This window comes from Eurytemora carolleeae, unplaced genomic scaffold, assembly GCF_000591075.1.
Source record: "Eurytemora carolleeae unplaced genomic scaffold, Eaff_2.0 scaffold1044, whole genome shotgun sequence".
Lineage (NCBI taxonomy): Eukaryota > Metazoa > Arthropoda > Copepoda > Calanoida > Temoridae > Eurytemora > Eurytemora carolleeae.
The window spans coordinates 45,706-63,536 of NW_019396931.1; the positions used below are offsets into that span (position 1 = coordinate 45,706).

Genomic DNA, 17,831 nt, shown 5'->3' on the forward strand with positions numbered 1-17,831 from the left:
AAAACAATAAACAATGGACAACTAAAAGTACCTATACTCTCTATGGTGGCGAGCTCCTCTTTGTGTTCCTCCATGAGGTCTGCCAACTTCATGAGGAGACTCCCCCGGTCCCGAGCATTCATTCTACCCCAGTCCCCGTCCTGTGCAAATTTAAAAGTTTACCAGAAGATCAACTTGTTTTTCTTGTTAATTTAAATCAAATGCCACACTTTGCAAAATGTAAACAAAGAAAACTTTTTTAAAAGTGCTGTAAAGATGAGAATAAAGGATCAAAAAGAATTGCAAACAGTGATTGGTGTTTTTTTACCTTGAAGGCTCTATATGCTGCTTTACAGGCACGATCAACATCTCCAGCTGAAGCACACTCAACCTAAAAAAATGAACCGATAGGAACACAGGAAATCTGATAGGCTGAAAGGAAATCTGACAAGGTTTGTTTCAACCAATAGGATGACAGGAAATTTGACAAGGTTTGTTAAAACCAATAGGAGGCAAGGAAATCTGAGAATTAAGAATGTAAGTTAAAAAGAATGAGATACTTATTCATGAAACGTAGCTAAGCTAGAAAAAAAATTAAGGTTAAAATAACAACGTTGCAAGAATAAATGCTGATGAAATTTAAGAAAATATTTTTTCAAATCATCCAACTACTTTAAAACAGCTTTACTGCTGAAAGAGATTGTACTAAAAATAATTGATAATTCGCATATTCGTTAAATATATGCTATTTTTTTTCTAGTTCTTAAAAAGATTGTTTTTTCCCCTAAAGCTATTAAGTATTTTTTGTTTCATTAAGAAGGAGGTTTAAGATGAAAAAAATCATTATTTTCACTTTTAAATTTTGCCATCAAAAACATTGTAAACGTTTATACTTGGAACCCACTAATCTATGGTAAAGGAAGACGATTGAGTAAAAAAAAATATTTTAACCAGTTGCTTTAAAATCATCTTCATAAGTAAAATGGATCTGTACTATGCACAGAGTTCTCTTTGCTGTGAGACATGTTTTTTATAGATCCAATTTAAACCTATAATTTAAATCTAACAATGATCTTATTATTCCATAGGTTTATGAGTCACACTTTACTTAATCTTAAATCTGTGGTTCCCGAAGAAGACAGAATAGATTAGTTTTAAACTCTTATGAAATGTTTTAGTTCGAAATAAAAAGAAATTTAGTTTCTTCAAAAAGAGAATCCTCTGTATTCAGAAAAAAAACATGTCTAACCATAATTTTATTTTTCCCTAAATAAAAATTATTGTTTCAAGGTGAGGAGTGTACTTAAAGAAAGAAACGAAAATTATTAATGATCTAGGGAAAAATAGCGTGGGAAAATTTTACCATAATTCCAGCCTTTCATAAAATCTGCACAATTTATCCATTTTCTTCAATAATTGAAACGAAATATTAAAATATTAAAATCAATTCTGGAAATTGGAAAAGACCGAGGATCGCAGATGTTCAATCATGTTTTTGATTTTACGGAAATAAAAATGCAAACATGTTTTGGCCTTTGTTGTTTCTGTTGATATAAATAAGATAAGATGAGATAAGATAAGATAAGAAGAAGGGAGGATCTGAAAACCCCCCATCTTGGAGAGCCCAGACCGCCATCGGGGCTAAATACATTGTTGATGCAACAATAAACTGAAAGTTACGACAATTATATGAAAATATATCGTTAACGAACACTATAGATATATATCGCTAACAAACACTATAGATATATATCATTAACGAACACTATAGATATATAGCTTTAGAACACTATTGATATATAGCTATCGAACAATATAGATATATATCGTTAACGAACACTATAGATATATATATCGTTAACGAACACTATAGTGTATATCGCTAACGAACAATATAGATATATATCGTTAACGAACACTACAGATATATATTGCTAACGAACACTAGATATATATCGCTAACGAACACTATAGATATATATTGCTAACGAACACTATAGATATATATATATCGCTAACAAACACTATAAATTACATACAATTAATACTGATAAGTAATAATAATAGTAAGAAATAATAATAATTATATAATATTTGTATATCTGATGATATAAATAATAATTATAAATAAAAAAAAATAAAAAAAAAATAATAACAATAATAATAATATAATAATTATCATTTATGGACAGTTTAAAGGATTGTAGATAACAAAATGAAATAATTTTGAGCAATCAATACCTCACAAATAAGAGACTCGTCATGAGGATTAATAGATCTAAGCTTCTTGTTATTTGTAGCATTGCAGAACTCCCCGTCAATAAAGAGCTGGGTGGGGAAACTGATCTCCATCTTGTTTATGCTCATCTTCATAGTTGGGTACTCTACTCACAAATATAGAGGTTTAGTACAAAGTACACAATATATACTTATGTACTTTACTCAGAAATATTGAGGTTTAGTACATACTACATAGTACATAGCACATAATGCATACTATTGTACATTACTCAAAAATGTCTAGGTTTAGTACATAGTACACAATAAATACTTGTGCACTCGATTAGAAATATCTTGGTTTAGTAATAAGTGCATAGTACACATAGAGAAATAGTACATAGTACACAATATTACTATTAGTGTATGCTGCTTAGTAATATAAAGGTTTACTTTATACATAGTACACAATATATACTTGTGTATCTTATATAAACATTAAAAATTATAATAATTCAGAAAAAATAGGAATATTACACAAGTCTCTCAAGTCTTCTTTATTAGTATATATTAAGAAAAAAAATTAAATACAAGAATTTTATTCTTTTCGTTAGATAGCTTTGTGTTCAGTATCCAGTCTGATAATATTGATAAAGTATAGAATATTGGCACCTTTTGTCTTTAATCACATTATAAGATATTTCATCAAAATATTTTATCATATTAATCTTTTTTAAATAATTTCAATATAATTTCTCTGTAAGATATATACCTTGTAATTTCTTCCCTCCTCCTCCTCTAAGCTTGAGAACTACGAGGTTGCAAAATTCCGAAAACTTCGCAAATATTCAAATTTGAGCCAGATAATTAAATGAATTACAATACCAAAACGTGCCTCTAACTAAAAAGGTTAACATATAAAAAAAAGGTTTTAATTTTGATATTTTCCTTAGTAGCCATAAACACCTCTTCGTTCACAACTCCAACACCTGACACCTCTTTAACCTAAATATCAACAAAAAATTATTTAACATGAATTCCTAGAATTTTTTTTATCCAAATTACCTACTATTGTTATAAATTTTATCCCATACCTCTTCCACAAGTCTTACAACATCCATTGAACCAGCTCCGGCTCCGAAGAAATCTGTGTCAGCTAAAACATCTGTTTTCAAGATGGCCGACCAAACACCGCGGATTTTCTCCAAAATGGCGGCCTCCTCATCAGACGGTTGAATCACCTCCTCTTCTCCAGACTCTTGACCATAGGTCTCTGCTTTTCGGAACTTACCCTCTATCTGTAAATCAAACATTTTAGAATATTTTCCTTTTTATTTTATTTTTTGAAAACTTTACCTGAAGCATTTTGACAAGAAGCCACTTTTTATCCGTTCCTTGTATCATGAGACCATCCCTGTACAAAATTATAACAATTTGGTTTCATGGTCTGTGGCCTGTAAATTGTTGAAAAATAGAGTAATGACTTAAAATGTTATGACCAAATAGTAATATTTTTCTTTACTTTACACCATTATCATTCTAGCAAAAAATTTTCATGGTGTCAATTTATTGGAAAGAAGTGATTGTAAATGTAATAAATAAAAACATATCTACAAAAATAATAATTAATTCAGTTCCCCGCTGCAGTAATTGTGTTGCTAGTTCCACCGTTATTTAAATGTAGAAGGGATTTCATACATAGTAATATGGGTGGGCAATGTCCAACCTTTAAATTGTCAAATCTTAAAGAGGTCTTAATCTTTGTGGTACTGTGCGTGACCCCAAAATAGTTTAAAACAGTTATTGAACAATCTCAACCAAACTTGGAAAAAATACAGATTGACACTTCAGGATATATAATTCAATAATAATGTCATTATCATCAGTCCAAGGATGTGCTGGGTTGGTGATGTCTAGATTTAAAAAGATTTAAAAAAGAAAGATACTATGATGACCTTACATTTATAGAACCCATCTAAACTAAATTCCACTAAATTACCATCAAGTATCAATGAAAAAAAAACTATTAAATAAAATAAAATTAAAATTGACAAAATTGTCTGACACGAAGCGCCAGCACTTGTTATCTAATGGATGGCTTAACAATATCATTTTCAATTTACCTTGTAATCCTAGCATCTGCTGCACCATCAAGGTTCACCTTTACACCATCTTCAATTTACCTTGTAATCCTAGCATCTGCTGCACCATCAAGGTTCACCTTTACACCATCTTCAACCTAATTAAAGGGACTGTTAACTTTTTTATATTTTTCAGAAAATGTCACAATGCGTTTTTTACAGAAAAAGGTTTAAATAATTAAATTGAAGCTTAGCAATATGAATTTAGAGAAAAAAACAGCACAGTAAGTCTGTTTCTATCGAACGAAAGCGAAAAAAGCAATAAATGCGAAATTTTTTGTTTGTAATTCGTAAATTGGTTTGCGAAATTTAGCATTTTTACGCAAAAATTAAATAATCGAAAAAAAGCGAAAAAAATATTTCGCAAAAAAACTTATGGAATTCTCTGCTCTGAGGGCTCAGCATTAGAAGTTTTATTGTACCATAATTAATAATTTCTCTTCCTTTACTGTAATAAATTGTTGATGAAGGAAATTTTGACTAAAAGAATTTTGTTCGTGAAATTTTCGCATTTTTTTAAAATGAAATTTTCGCGAAATTTTCGAACTTCTTATTTCGCAAAAATTTCGCATTTTTTCTCTAAACAGATTAAAGCGAAATTTTCGCGAAACGATTTCCCCCAAACCCTAAGCAGAGTACACTGAGAACCAGAAAATGGGGTATGAATGTTATCTTTGTTTTTCCTTTTACTAAATGTCGCTAACGAAATAATAATTTACAATTTATGTATAAGTTATATCGTTTGAATTGCGGATATCGAGATCATGATGCTTGATCTCTGAGCTGGGAACTTTTGTGTTGGATATACTCATATAAACCAGATCGCTTATTCAAACCCCGGACTGGGTATACGATTACCATGCGGGATATTAAATAAAGATCAAATTAATCTGCAGATTAACAAAATATGGAGATCAAGCAGTGAACTCGATATCCACAAGTTCCCAACTCATGCCACATTTTTAAGAACAGTTGCAACTGTTAAATCTCTAAAAATTTTGAAGAATAATTAAGTTTGAATTGTTGTAAAATACAATCTCAAAAACAAGAATTCAAAATTAAAAAGAAAAGAAGATTACGATAACTCCAGTGTTTTCTGATTCTCACTGTACATGAATTATGTATCTATTGTATTTTATAGATAAGAGTCTACTCTGAGCCTGAAACTTAAGACAGAGTATCGTTATGAAACCAAGTATTGGAAACCAGGTTTCTGGAAGTTTTTATATCAATATTTTGTCAAGAAATATTTTCTAGTTTATTGTAGTCTCTCTTTGTTTTATGATTCATTATATTAAAATCTACGTAAATATTATATAAACTAAAATCTACGTAAATATTATAAACCGCAGTTTCGTTCAACTTTACTCTCTCTAGAGTTTCTCGTCTGTACATCTGTGGGATATTGGCTAAATATTGGTTTAAAAATAAAATAAAGTTTCAACGTGTGTAAAACTATCAAGTAAAGAAAGTTGTAAAGAACATAAAGACTTGTTTTCCTCCATCTAAAAGGATGACTTCAGAATATCTTCTCTCAATTCAATTCTTTCAGTCTTTGTCACAACCTTAAATTTTCTAATCCTTAATTCCTTAGATTCGGTTGCAATGTGATAGGGATTAGAAACTTTGAGTTTGTGTCAAAGGCTCAATTTCTTATGTGGGAGAAAAAATGACCTTCAGGAAATGCAGAAAAATGGAATTGGTAACAAAAGCCCTCTCCTGTTCTTCTCCATCTGGTGCGTTTCAGCAGTTGGGTGCAGAAATGGACATAATATCTTTCAATTTATAAATATTCTACACAACCTGTAAATGCCAGAGTTTAGAATTGAAGAGTTTAGTTTGCTTGGAGTCCAGTGTAGCCCAGGCTCCAGGACTGGAGTCCAGTCCACGAATAAAATTGTGGATTTGCTTCGCGGGCTGGTCAAACTTCACCTGCAGATACGATGGTTAGAAATAGTAATATTATACAGTGCGACTCATAAAACTGTGCAAAAGGACTACGAAATTCAAGCAAATTGAAATAAGTGTTGTTTTTTCGGCCAATAAGTTAAACCAGTGTAACTCGAAAATCAGCTATTAAGTTAACATTAACAATTACGAGTTTGAGTAAAGAAACAAAAGTTTTATTTACATCTTTTTTTAGTTTTATTTCTTGTTTGTTTTTAATGTGTTATAAGTTATACCTGACATAACTCTGATTTGTTAAGAAATGCATCATAGGTAGCCCCGACCTCACACTGCTTTATGTTTGGTGCTCTACCCTACATAGTATACAATTAAGAGTTTTGTCTGTAAAACTAAAGTTAAAAACTAGTGCTTTATAGTTCTAAAATGTAAATGGTTACACAAAGTATTATTTGGTTAGAGGGGTAAAATAAAAGACAAAGGCGTTGTGACACTTTAATGTCGATCCAGTCTTAAAAATTGTTACAATTTTGCATAGCAACCTGGATCCAGTCTAATGGGTTGACCTAATGAAAAGAAAAACTGTTATTTTAACAAATTAAAGATTAGTAAAAAAAACGGTTGTGTTCTAAAATAACGGCGACTTTAGTTAATTTGTCTACTTAAAATTACGAAAAACTTAAACTTAAAGAAAATTGCAAAAAATCAATTTTATGCAAATTGATGTTTTATTACGTGTTTTAAGTTTTTGAATGTTGTTTTTAAATTTGCTATTTTTACATTGAATAATTGTTAACAGATGTCACTGTCACCATTTCTAAAATATTTTCCGTTAACGCCGTTTATATAATATAGATCGTTAATGAACAGCGACCTGAAAAGTTGCTTTTTAAAAGCTTTTGATCAACCGTTAACGAACGGCTTGAAAATAGTCTAAACGGGCCCAGCCATAGGCTAACCCCAGGGAGTAAGGAATAGAAGTGAGATATTACTGACGCGGTTCGCCCTACCATATGATTATACATGCTTTATACAGACGAAGTACTCCATTTGAATAAGAAATATTTAAATGTCGTCTTATGCACAATTACCACGTACATGTGTTCAGAAAAGGTCAATGAATACATTTAACAGGGAAAAAAGTATGCTGAACATCGCCAAATAAATTCATTTTTAAAGATGCAAAATTATTAGCAATACAAACGTATTTTCATATTAAATAAGATTGTTTTTATTTATTATGGTAAAGTAACTACATTTAAAAAAATTAAAAGACGACCTTTAAAAACCTCTTTTTCAAATGGAGTACTTCGTCTGTAAAGAATGTATAATCATATGGTAGGGCGAACCGCGTCAGTTATATCTCACTTCTATTCCTTACTCCCTGGCTATACTCTTAGAGTAATAGGGACTGAGAGAGGGGGGGGGGCGTCATCCCCCAGTTACTCCGTTGAATGAATGATTCCAAATCTTTTAAACAACTGACACAATGTTTAAATAATGTAGTTGACTATAAAAGGATTCTTGCAACAACCTAAAACGTTTGAATAATTGAAATAACTTAATGGAATGTTTCAATGTTAAAAAAAACCTTCCATTGCGATATATCAAGGGGTGGAATATTTAAATTTCAAAAATGCACTCTTAATAATTTGAATCTTTAAAGAATGAGAATACATGTTTACTATAAACTTTTTCAGTAAAAGAAGAATGAAACTGGAAATATATTTGCCAGTCTTACAATGCTAAGACCATTTATGCAATTAAAAAAATTATACGTTTAAAGATGATTTTAGTATTATCGTATTTCGAAAAAAAGATAATTTTTTTTTGCAGAAGAATAATATATTCTCATTCATCATGGAAAACTTTTGTTGAATATAAAGACCATCTTCCTTGTTTTTGTTTTTAATGTACCTCTGCAATCATTTGTACTGCTTCTGCCATTGCCTTGATTCCTTCCGGGTACATAAATCTGTTGTACAGGGTATCTACTGTATCATTCACAGTCACAGCACACTCCCTGCAGTACATTTTACAATTAAATGTACAACAAAGAAATTGTATAGTTGATAGAACTAATGGTAATAAAAGCAAACATAAAAATCAGATCTTTTTCATTATTCGTTCAAGGGATTAGATAAGGGATTGTTTAAGGGATTCTCCATGTGATTGATCAAGGGATTGTTCAAGGTATTGATTAAGGGATTGCTTAAGGGATTGTCCATGGGATTGTTCAAGGGATTATTGTTCAAGAGATTGATTTAGGGATTGTTCAAGGTATTGTTCAAGTGAATAATCAAGGGTTTGTTTAAGAGACTGTTCAAGGGATTGTTCAAGGGATTGTTCAAGGGATTGTTTAAGGGATTGTTCAGGGGATTGTTCAAGGAACTGATCAAGGGACTATTTAAAGGATTTTTCAAGGTATTGTTCAAGACATTGTTCCAGGGATTGTTCAAAAGATTGATCGAGGGAATGTTCAAGGCATTGGTAAAAAGATTGTTCAAGGGATTTATCAAAGGATTTTTCAAGGGATTTAAAGATCCGCATCATGATCAAAAATATTTAAAAATTAAAATTAAAATTAAAATTTGAAAATTAAAATTTGAAAATCTATAAAAGTTTTAAAACACAAAATTCAGGAATTCTGGAAAACTGCTACTTCATTTACTTCACTAAAAAATAGGGTATTGTGTTTCTTATTAAGTGAAAAATTCCTGTAACAAACTAATGAGTTGGCTTTGCTAGATTTTTTTTCAACGTCGGTTCAAAAGAGACCTAGCAGCAACCATTTTATATTTCTTGGTTTAACAATGGAAATATTGGAATACTGTAATAATTTATCTTTTATAAAAAAGTTTTAAAAAAATATTAATATGAAATATGTTTGGATTGTCACCTGGTTAGAAGTATATTCCCAGTATCAAGACCTTCATCAGGGTAGAATATAGTAAACCCTCCAGTTGTATCTCCCTCTATACATAAATATAAATATAAATATTTATATATCTATATTAAATAAACAACAGAAAATGTCCTAAACTTATTTTAAGAAGATGTATAAATATATATATTTATATATGTCAGAGTAGAATATAGTGAACCTTCCAGTAGAGATGGACACCTTCAACTTTTTTTCATTTCGTCAGTTCATCATTCGTGAACGACCCATTTCGATCCGTTTTTTTCAATCGTTCGAAACAAAATTTATTTTGTTCCTTTTTTAAAGTATCCTTAGTTTTTTTCCTGAAACCGTTCGTTCAGTATGAAACGACAGCTTTTCCCCAACTCTTTTGGAACATTCTTGCGTTCAGTAAAAAAAACGATTGTTTTTTTAGTTCGTTCAAACGATTTTAAATCGTTCTCAAAAATATTGATAGTTCAATGAAAACTATGCCCGTCTCTATAGTTCTCTTCCCTCCTGTTTTATTTACCTCTAATCATGGCAATTTTGGGTATATTTTGGGTATATTTTGGGTATATTTTGGGTATATTGTCAGCAAACCTTCACTTTTGAACCAATACACGGTGTCCCAATAAGCATAGGAATTGAGTAACGACTTCTAAATCGTCTTTGTTCCGCGCAGGATATTTTGTGATTACAATTTAGTAGTATCCCGGTTAAAACCATTGACATATAACTACCTACCCCCTACAGGAATTCCAAAAGGTGGTCTACCATTTTTTCATCATAATTAATGACGGAGAAAGTGAGAAATCTGTTCAGATTAAATTTATTAAATATCAACAAAATTGTTCAAATGCTTGTTAAATCCATTAATTTTGATAATACAACTTTCAAAAATCTGACAAGCGAACAAATTATTTATAATGCAATGTTTATCATTTATCGACTATCGAAAATCCAAGACCATTGTCAAGCCCCGTCTCTTATAATTCTAATATTTATTGGAATTATTGGTACCCCCTGTACCTATAAGAGTCCAGGATATAGCACAAACCCCTCTGTGTCGAGGTAGTATTATATGTCCCTGCGAAGTGTAATATAATACCTATAAGAGTCCAGGATATAGCACTAGCCCCCCTATGTCGAGGGAGGATTATATGCCCCTGAGATGTGTAATATAATACCTATAAGAGTCCAGGATATAGCACTAGCCCCCCTATGTCGAGGTAGGATTGAAGGATGATAGCAAATACTCTTATGCTCGGGGAAGTTCACAACCTAAACAGAAATAATTGTCATAAAAAATTACAAATGTATAGTAACAGGACTGGAATAGTGTTTACATTCGCAATATAAGGAATAATAGCGCGAACATGACAATTCGCTGACTAGATTATCCGCAGAAATAAAAAAATCTTATCTACAAATTAATTTATCTAATTCCTATATCTTTGCAACCTGATAGTGTTAATCTTATATTTCAAATTTAAAAGCATTTGGTCTATAAACAGAATTCATACAAACTCAAGTTTTTCTGATCCATATACCTTTCCTATTTAGAATTCATACTTTGAATCGGCATTGGGTTGCATAGGTATAGGGATTAAAAGATTAAAGTTTGTTGCACAAACTCAATATCAGTTTTACTTAGATGAAATGTCCCAAAGGTATTGTTGTGAATTAAACATGCCACTTTATAAATAGAGGATAACTTGGGCGTTCACAGTATCTTTACGAAATATTAAAAAAAAATATTACACCTCATTACACCCCATAGCGCCCATAACATGTTTTGAAATCTATACCTCTAGAGGAATAAATTGGGAGCAGTAGGGCATCACATTCAGCTCAGCTCCAACACTTTTATACTGCTCCAACACCTGAAATTATTATAATATTAGCCCAAACACTTTTATACTGCTCCAACACTCGAAATTATTATGATATTTGCCATTTTACTTTTTTTTGACTTGATTTGTATTCTGTACAATTTGTCCTAGCGCTGCTTAAACTTTGGAGATGGTACCGATGGTTTAAAGTCAGTCTGATTCCTCCAATGAACCGGTATACGGTTCGTTATCAATTGCATTGTAACACATGGTACATTCTGACAAATATTTGATTAAAACGCTACTGCACGGTGGACTATGGTCAATTTGAATTCGAACCGGACCGAATGTTTGTACTGGATTCTTAGCGGCATCTACCGACCCGAGTTCTTATCAGCTATTGCGACCCGGTTTCATCTTTGATGCCGCAGCCAGACTTTTAACAGCTTACACGGCCTATTTTAAGCCTATACAAGCTTAGTTTGGTGTGATTGTAAACAACAACCATGTTTAGAATAATAAAATAATATGATAACCGAATGATTTTGCTTTTCTCATACTTGAACGTAAAATCAAACCTAGAGAGCACGAGGGGGTACTTGGTGATGTCCTATAAATGTTACATTCTTTTGTAGTGTGGAGTAGATCTAATTATTTAAAGTGTATATTTGAGACTAGAAAATAAACCTCCAGTGGATAATTAGGATTCTCCTGAGGGAGTTGTATGGGGCCAGGTTCAAATATGAAATTTATGAAAAACTACTTCTACATATTAAATATTATACAGGGTGTCCTAGACAGGAAGAGACTTAAGATTTTAGATGAGACATAGTTATTTAAATTCGTGGTTTAAAACTGCCATGTTCTTAATTAATAATCTCAATTTTCGTTCTTATAAAGGAAACTTGCAAAAATTTACTTTTTTTTTTTTGGGGGGGGGCGGGGTATCTTTGTGAAAGAATGTTTTATTGGGTCTGTATAAACGTAATTTGAAGAGAATTTTTATTTATTGATTGACATATACGATTCACAACTGTACCCAGTAAACTGTTTTATTATAAATCACTCCTGTATGCCGAGTCTATTAGCGCCTGATCCAATCAGGGTTCAGCCATGTGTTTGTTGTCTATTCTGAACTAATAGAAATAGTATCAAATTAGAGTTATAAATCCTTCTATCGGTGCTATCAGTAAATGCAAATATTTACTTCAACTGAAACTCTGGTGAAATAATGTGGAAGATATTGTCGCCTTTCCAACTTGATAAGTGTTAAATTATGACAATTTTTCCCAATTGTTTCTATAGCAATAAATCCGCAAGACACTTTTTACTTAAAAACCACGATTACAAAAAGGTAATTGTGCATAGGACATGCTCAGTAAGTAATCTATTTTTGGTATTACTTGTTGGAGGCTTTGTTTCCATACATAAATTAATTAAATAATTTAATAATCATAATTATGCAATTATGTATGTAAATATTAAAATACAATGCAATGAAAGGAATTTTCTAATATTTGTTCTACAATTAAGAAATAAAAATGTGCAAATATTAAATTCTTTTCTGGAGTTATAAAACAAAATAATTTGCGCTTTGTTTTTGAACCAACGAATAATAAAAAAAAAATGAAAAGGACAAAATATGCACAATATTAGACATTAGAAAAAGTCTTTGATTTTAAAGAATTATTAGAATTGATAATGCTCTTTCTTAACCCTATTCCTGCTGGGGGCCCCGGGGGGGTCAATTTGACCCCCCCTGTAGTTTTTTTACATAACTCAAAAAGTATTGGTCTGAGGCTGTTGAAATTTTCTGACTTTTTCTACATACCCAAAGCCCTCCCTTTAGGCCTAAAACTGGGCTTTAATACTAACTGCCTGAGTCCTCAGGTACACTGCCTGAATGACTGCTTTTTCCTGTAGCAAACTAAATCTTTGTTTTGACCCACTTCCACTTGTCAGATTTTGATAAAATTTAGCTTTTTGGAAAGCCTTTGACATAAGGAAACGAATTGCACATACACATTTTGTATTTTAAAGGGAAATCGTGTTTACAAGATACAGGTTTACCCACAACTGATAAATCAATCTGTTTAGAGGAGGATAATGTATATGGTTTAAGGGTGTACCTATACCACTTGCTCTAGCTGCCAGTAAGTAGGGTTGTTAACGTTTTCATTTTTCAGAAAAACGATCGTTTCGTTATGAAAACGACGACGAAAAATCGAAAACGAAACGATCGTTTTTAGAAACGATCGTTTTTAAAAACGATCGTTTTTTTTAAAAGTTCGTTTTTTACAAATGGTCGTTTTTAAAACGATCGTTTTTCAAAACGCGCGTTTTTAAAAACGATCGTTTTTATAAAATTCGTTCCTTCGTTAACGATCGTTAACATAATTGTCAATAAAATTTTTTTTTAAAACGATCGTTTTTTAAAAAACAATCGTATAAAAAACGATCGCTATTCGTTTTCTAAAAGTTCAAAACGTTTTTAAAAACGATCGTTTTTTCCCGAAAACGAAACGATCGTTTTTGAAAACGAAACAAAAAAACGATCGTTTAACGATCGTTTTCAAAAACGATTAACAACCCTACCAGTAAGTAAGGATAATATGACTAAACAAAATATGTAAAGTAATTTCTGAAGTATCATCATTTTAGTTTTACGATAATATAGAATATATATAATACAAGCCAAAGGGCCCGGCGTTTCCCGTGGGAAAACAAAATTGAAAAAAATGTTTGAAAATAAAATCGATTTGTTTAGCCTATGACACCCCCCGGCCACCCATGAGTGTCCACAAAAAAAATCAGCCCAGCCAGTCCAGCCGTTTGGCGGCTATACGCAACATATACATATATACATATGCGTATGTCTTGTTTTATTATATAGAAGTTATTCTGAAAACATAGTATGGTCTGGACACCGTTACCTGTGGAATAGCTTCCCCCCTAGATCGCCAGGATTTGAATTTAAAAACTGGAATACCGTCAAGATCTCCAGCCAGCGCTACGCTATCCTAGAACAAAATGTAAAAAGGTATGCTGAAAGGAACTCTAGACGTAATTTTATGTGACCCTTAATAATTATTCTTACACCTTCTGAGCATCATTGAAGAAAATATAGTCGTTTTTCTTAAAGCAATGTGCTAAATGCTGCCCAATGCTTTCCTTCTCTTTGCAGAACAAATTCGCACTTTTACAGAAAACTACAACCAATTACAAACCTTCTGAATTTTTTGACAGAAAACAACTAAAATTTGTGTAATGTATACTCCGACGAAGATATCGTATTAAATCTTTACGTATCTATTATGTTTCACATTGATTGAGGTTATTAATCAACGATTACTAACAATACAATTAAAACATATATAACATGATAACTGATTAAGGTGATATCTGATTATTACACATTTCGACCATTGTCTTGCTCGTCTATTCTTTTGAACTTTACATAAGTTGAAAAGCAGTGAAGCCGAAGAAAGTTGCAGAGCAAATTCAATGATTTAGAAAAGAATGATTATGAATTGTCATCACTTAAAGGGGTAAGGTTAAAACATTCCTTATAGTTAAGGTTTACCTAAAAATTAAGTAAAATATCACTTCAGAGAGGAAAGTATTTTCAACTACTCTCCATGTTTAACAATTTTAACTTTACAGAATGTTATCAGAGCTGGAAACTCTTGTATTGTGGGAATCTCAAGATCAATGCTGATCTCATTTTGTTAAAATGAATTGCAGATTATTAATTTATTTATTATTTAATATTTAGGAGAGTGTCTAACATTAACAAATCAGAGTGTCGTTAGCGTAAAGACCGGAAAACCAATCAGAAGCCATTATTTTAAACCAATGAGAGTTCTCAGAGTAGAGATATCCAAAGAGAGGATTAAGCAGAAAATCAAAAGCAACCACAGTAATATCGAGATTAAGGAAATTTAACACGAAGATTTATAGCTCAGGGTTGAAAGCATAGGTTAGAAATATTATGTTTAATAATAATTACAGTGATCCAACAATTGCAAGATCCCATGCAAACATTAATGAAAATGTTTGCTTTTAATTACTTTTTCAAAAGTCAAGCTAAACACAAGTGCTTTTTGTTCTAATTGTACATGTATGCATGGATTATATAAAAGCGAATGGTGGGCCGGGTAAAATCTAAGACCTAGGCCTTGCGACACTTCAAAGTGGACTCAGTCTTTAAAATTGAAGCAATTTTTCATAGCAGTTTTAATCAGTATGAAATCTTTTACCTGCTTTCCGTTTTTATCCAGGACAGTGAATATTCCGACAATCTGATGGCCATTCCGTAATATACTACGGTAAACTTCCGTAGCAAAGGGAGACTGTCCGATAATTGCAATCTTCATTTTCAAACCTAGAATAATCAAAACATTTAATTTTACCTTATTTTTTATGAAACAAGAACAGACTAAATGAATTGTAACATTTTCCTCGGATCGGACCAAATCAGGCCGTTGAAGTAACAACGTGGCTGGCGAGAGGAAGAAAGGATTTTCCCCACTTGTCCGATGTCAGCTGTAATAAGTGGAGAAAATCCGCCCCCCCTCTCGCCAGCCACATTGTCACTTTATCTTCCGCCAATAATCAGTTACGTCATATTAGGATTTTGAGTGTCCATTGCTATGAAGACGACATTTATAGTACATTAGAGTTCATCTAGATTCTAGATTTCTAACCAGTATACAACCTTGTACTAACCAACCTTGAACCAAGTACAAATAGCGATGGTATTTTTTAAAGGAACTAAATAAGCTGAACTGACAACAGATTTCATGAATAGCAGAAGAGGTTGAACTACGTAAATAAAATTGAACCACTTCTCTTTAGGTTTACCCAGCACACAAGAGAACTGGTTGAACCGGTTTAACTTACTGCTTCTCGCTCTGTTACTTATTCAAATCAATAAGAAGATTAACTCCAGCCTTTAAACTGTTCCTTTTCAGTGTGCAGACTAAAATCATCGATAGATCAAGAACCATAAAATGTTATCTCAAAGATGTGAGATTAGTTTAACGGCATCAGATTAAGGAACATGTTTAACTTCATTTTATTTATTTTCTGCACCATGTCGGAAATACCATGCAACATTTACGATACTATCGTAGGGGAAAAAAAACACAGAAAACCTGAAAATGATTTTTAAAAATCCTCAAAATAAATTAAAATAATCCGATTCATAAAAAATTTCCTTGCAGAAATCTAAGTTGAGTTCAATTCTCTATACTATAAAAGTCGGAAAAAATTAGATTGAACTTATATTTGAATTTTCAAGTTTTAATATTGATAAATATGACACAACATCTATCTATATATATATGTACTTTGCTTGTCTGTCTGTTTGTTTGTCTGTCTGTCCTTTTGTATCCAATAGACGTCAAAACGGCTGAACCGATCGGACCCAAATTTTTTGTGGGACCTCGCGTGATCCCATGGAAGGTTTAGGAATGATCGAATTTTCAAAAATTTGCCTTCATCAAAATTATATTTTTTTTAAATCCACGAACTTTTTTTTAAATCCGCGAAATTTTTTAGGTTTTTGCTGTAAAATGTACACAAAGAGAATATGTTCACAATGTAAATGGAAGATGGGCAGAAGCGCCCTAGCAGCCTTGTAGACATACATTTCATACATTAAAAAGCCGGTGAATGTAAAAAAAAAGCCTTTTTTTCTTATTTAAACTAAATTTTTATGAACTACACTTTTATAAAGCCCTTGAAAATGGTACTATTTTAGAACAAGTGTTTCATCTTGATATTTGTGAAAACCTAAGCATTTTTCCGACCTTTTTTCTGGCATTGTTTTAATCCTCCGCAGCAGAAGCTCCCGAACAATTAAAATTGGCTGGGTTATTATTCAATTAGCGGACTTTTAAAAATTGGACTATGAACAGGCTATTTCCCCCTAAACCTTCACGCTAAGACCTTTTTCTAGGGAGGGAGGGCGAGGGACTCCCCACCCCAGTTTACACATAAATTCAGACCCCCCCTCCCCACCCCCAGCCTTTATGGGGTTAAGGAATGTGAAAGGATTTCGTTGTTTCATGTTTTACTTATTTATGCATTAAGAACTTCTAATTTTAAACTGTAAGGCAAACATTCGAACGATACCGTCGTTATATTTTATTAAGTCAGTAAATTGTTGATTAGTGATTACTCTCTTTTTCATTTAAGGGGGGGGGGAGGTAAGTAATCGATCCTCCGTCTATTTTGAAATCTAGAATATTTACACTATTATTTACCCCTCACACCCCCCTCTTATATTGAATGAGTCGCATGCCCGATTCACAACAGCACCTTTTTAATCTTTAGCCAATCAGCAATTGGGAAGACATTTTCGTTTTTTTTTTATGTTTTCATTACTTGAATCTGAGGCAGAAATCAGTTATTTTCATTAAGAAGCCATTATAGAAAATTATAAATTTTTGGATACAAAAAAGGATATTTTCATAAAAAAGCAAAATCGTGAAATAGTTAATAATTACCTTATTTTGACTGAAAATGGCGAATAATGAAATTTGTTTGAAATCACTCTCTATCTGTTTGTGTCTCAAGACGACTGCCCAATGTTGTGATTGTGAATTCCTACAGGACAGGTTTGGGAGTAGGGGACGATTTACCATGGTCACTACGTTCTTAAAGGGTAAGCGTAATTTCTAGTGACCTTCCAATCTAAGATATTCACAGCGGTACCCTTTTTCTGGTCAATAATGTGGAAGATTATGTCGTTTTTACAGGTTTGAAAGCGTATAATGTTATGATCATTTCCTACATATTTTCTGCTGTATAAATGGGCAATTTTCCCTTTGTGGAGAAACCACAGTT

The 17,831-nt window shown here is 32.0% G+C and overlaps 1 protein-coding gene across 1 annotated transcript in view; it reads right to left on the minus strand.

Annotated features, from left to right (window-relative positions):
- Positions 1-17,598, minus strand: part of LOC111710248 (cytosolic 10-formyltetrahydrofolate dehydrogenase) — a 46,312-nt gene extending 28,714 nt beyond the window's left edge. Inside the window, exons 1-17 of the mRNA XM_023484312.1 lie at positions 17,492-17,598; positions 15,239-15,363; positions 13,913-13,999; positions 10,956-11,030; positions 10,335-10,428; positions 9,142-9,217; positions 8,160-8,265; positions 6,521-6,598; positions 6,141-6,269; positions 4,380-4,435; positions 3,553-3,610; positions 3,291-3,494; positions 3,145-3,201; positions 2,969-3,032; positions 2,221-2,363; positions 308-370; positions 32-140 (exon numbers count right to left, since the gene is read on the minus strand). Coding sequence (XP_023340080.1) covers positions 32-140; positions 308-370; positions 2,221-2,363; positions 2,969-3,032; positions 3,145-3,201; positions 3,291-3,494; positions 3,553-3,610; positions 4,380-4,435; positions 6,141-6,269; positions 6,521-6,598; positions 8,160-8,265; positions 9,142-9,217; positions 10,335-10,428; positions 10,956-11,030; positions 13,913-13,999; positions 15,239-15,355 — 1,516 coding nt within the window. The 5' untranslated portion in view covers positions 15,356-15,363; positions 17,492-17,598. The remainder of the gene's footprint in view (positions 1-31; positions 141-307; positions 371-2,220; positions 2,364-2,968; positions 3,033-3,144; positions 3,202-3,290; positions 3,495-3,552; positions 3,611-4,379; positions 4,436-6,140; positions 6,270-6,520; positions 6,599-8,159; positions 8,266-9,141; positions 9,218-10,334; positions 10,429-10,955; positions 11,031-13,912; positions 14,000-15,238; positions 15,364-17,491) is intronic.
- Between the last annotated feature and the right edge of the window lie 233 nt (positions 17,599-17,831).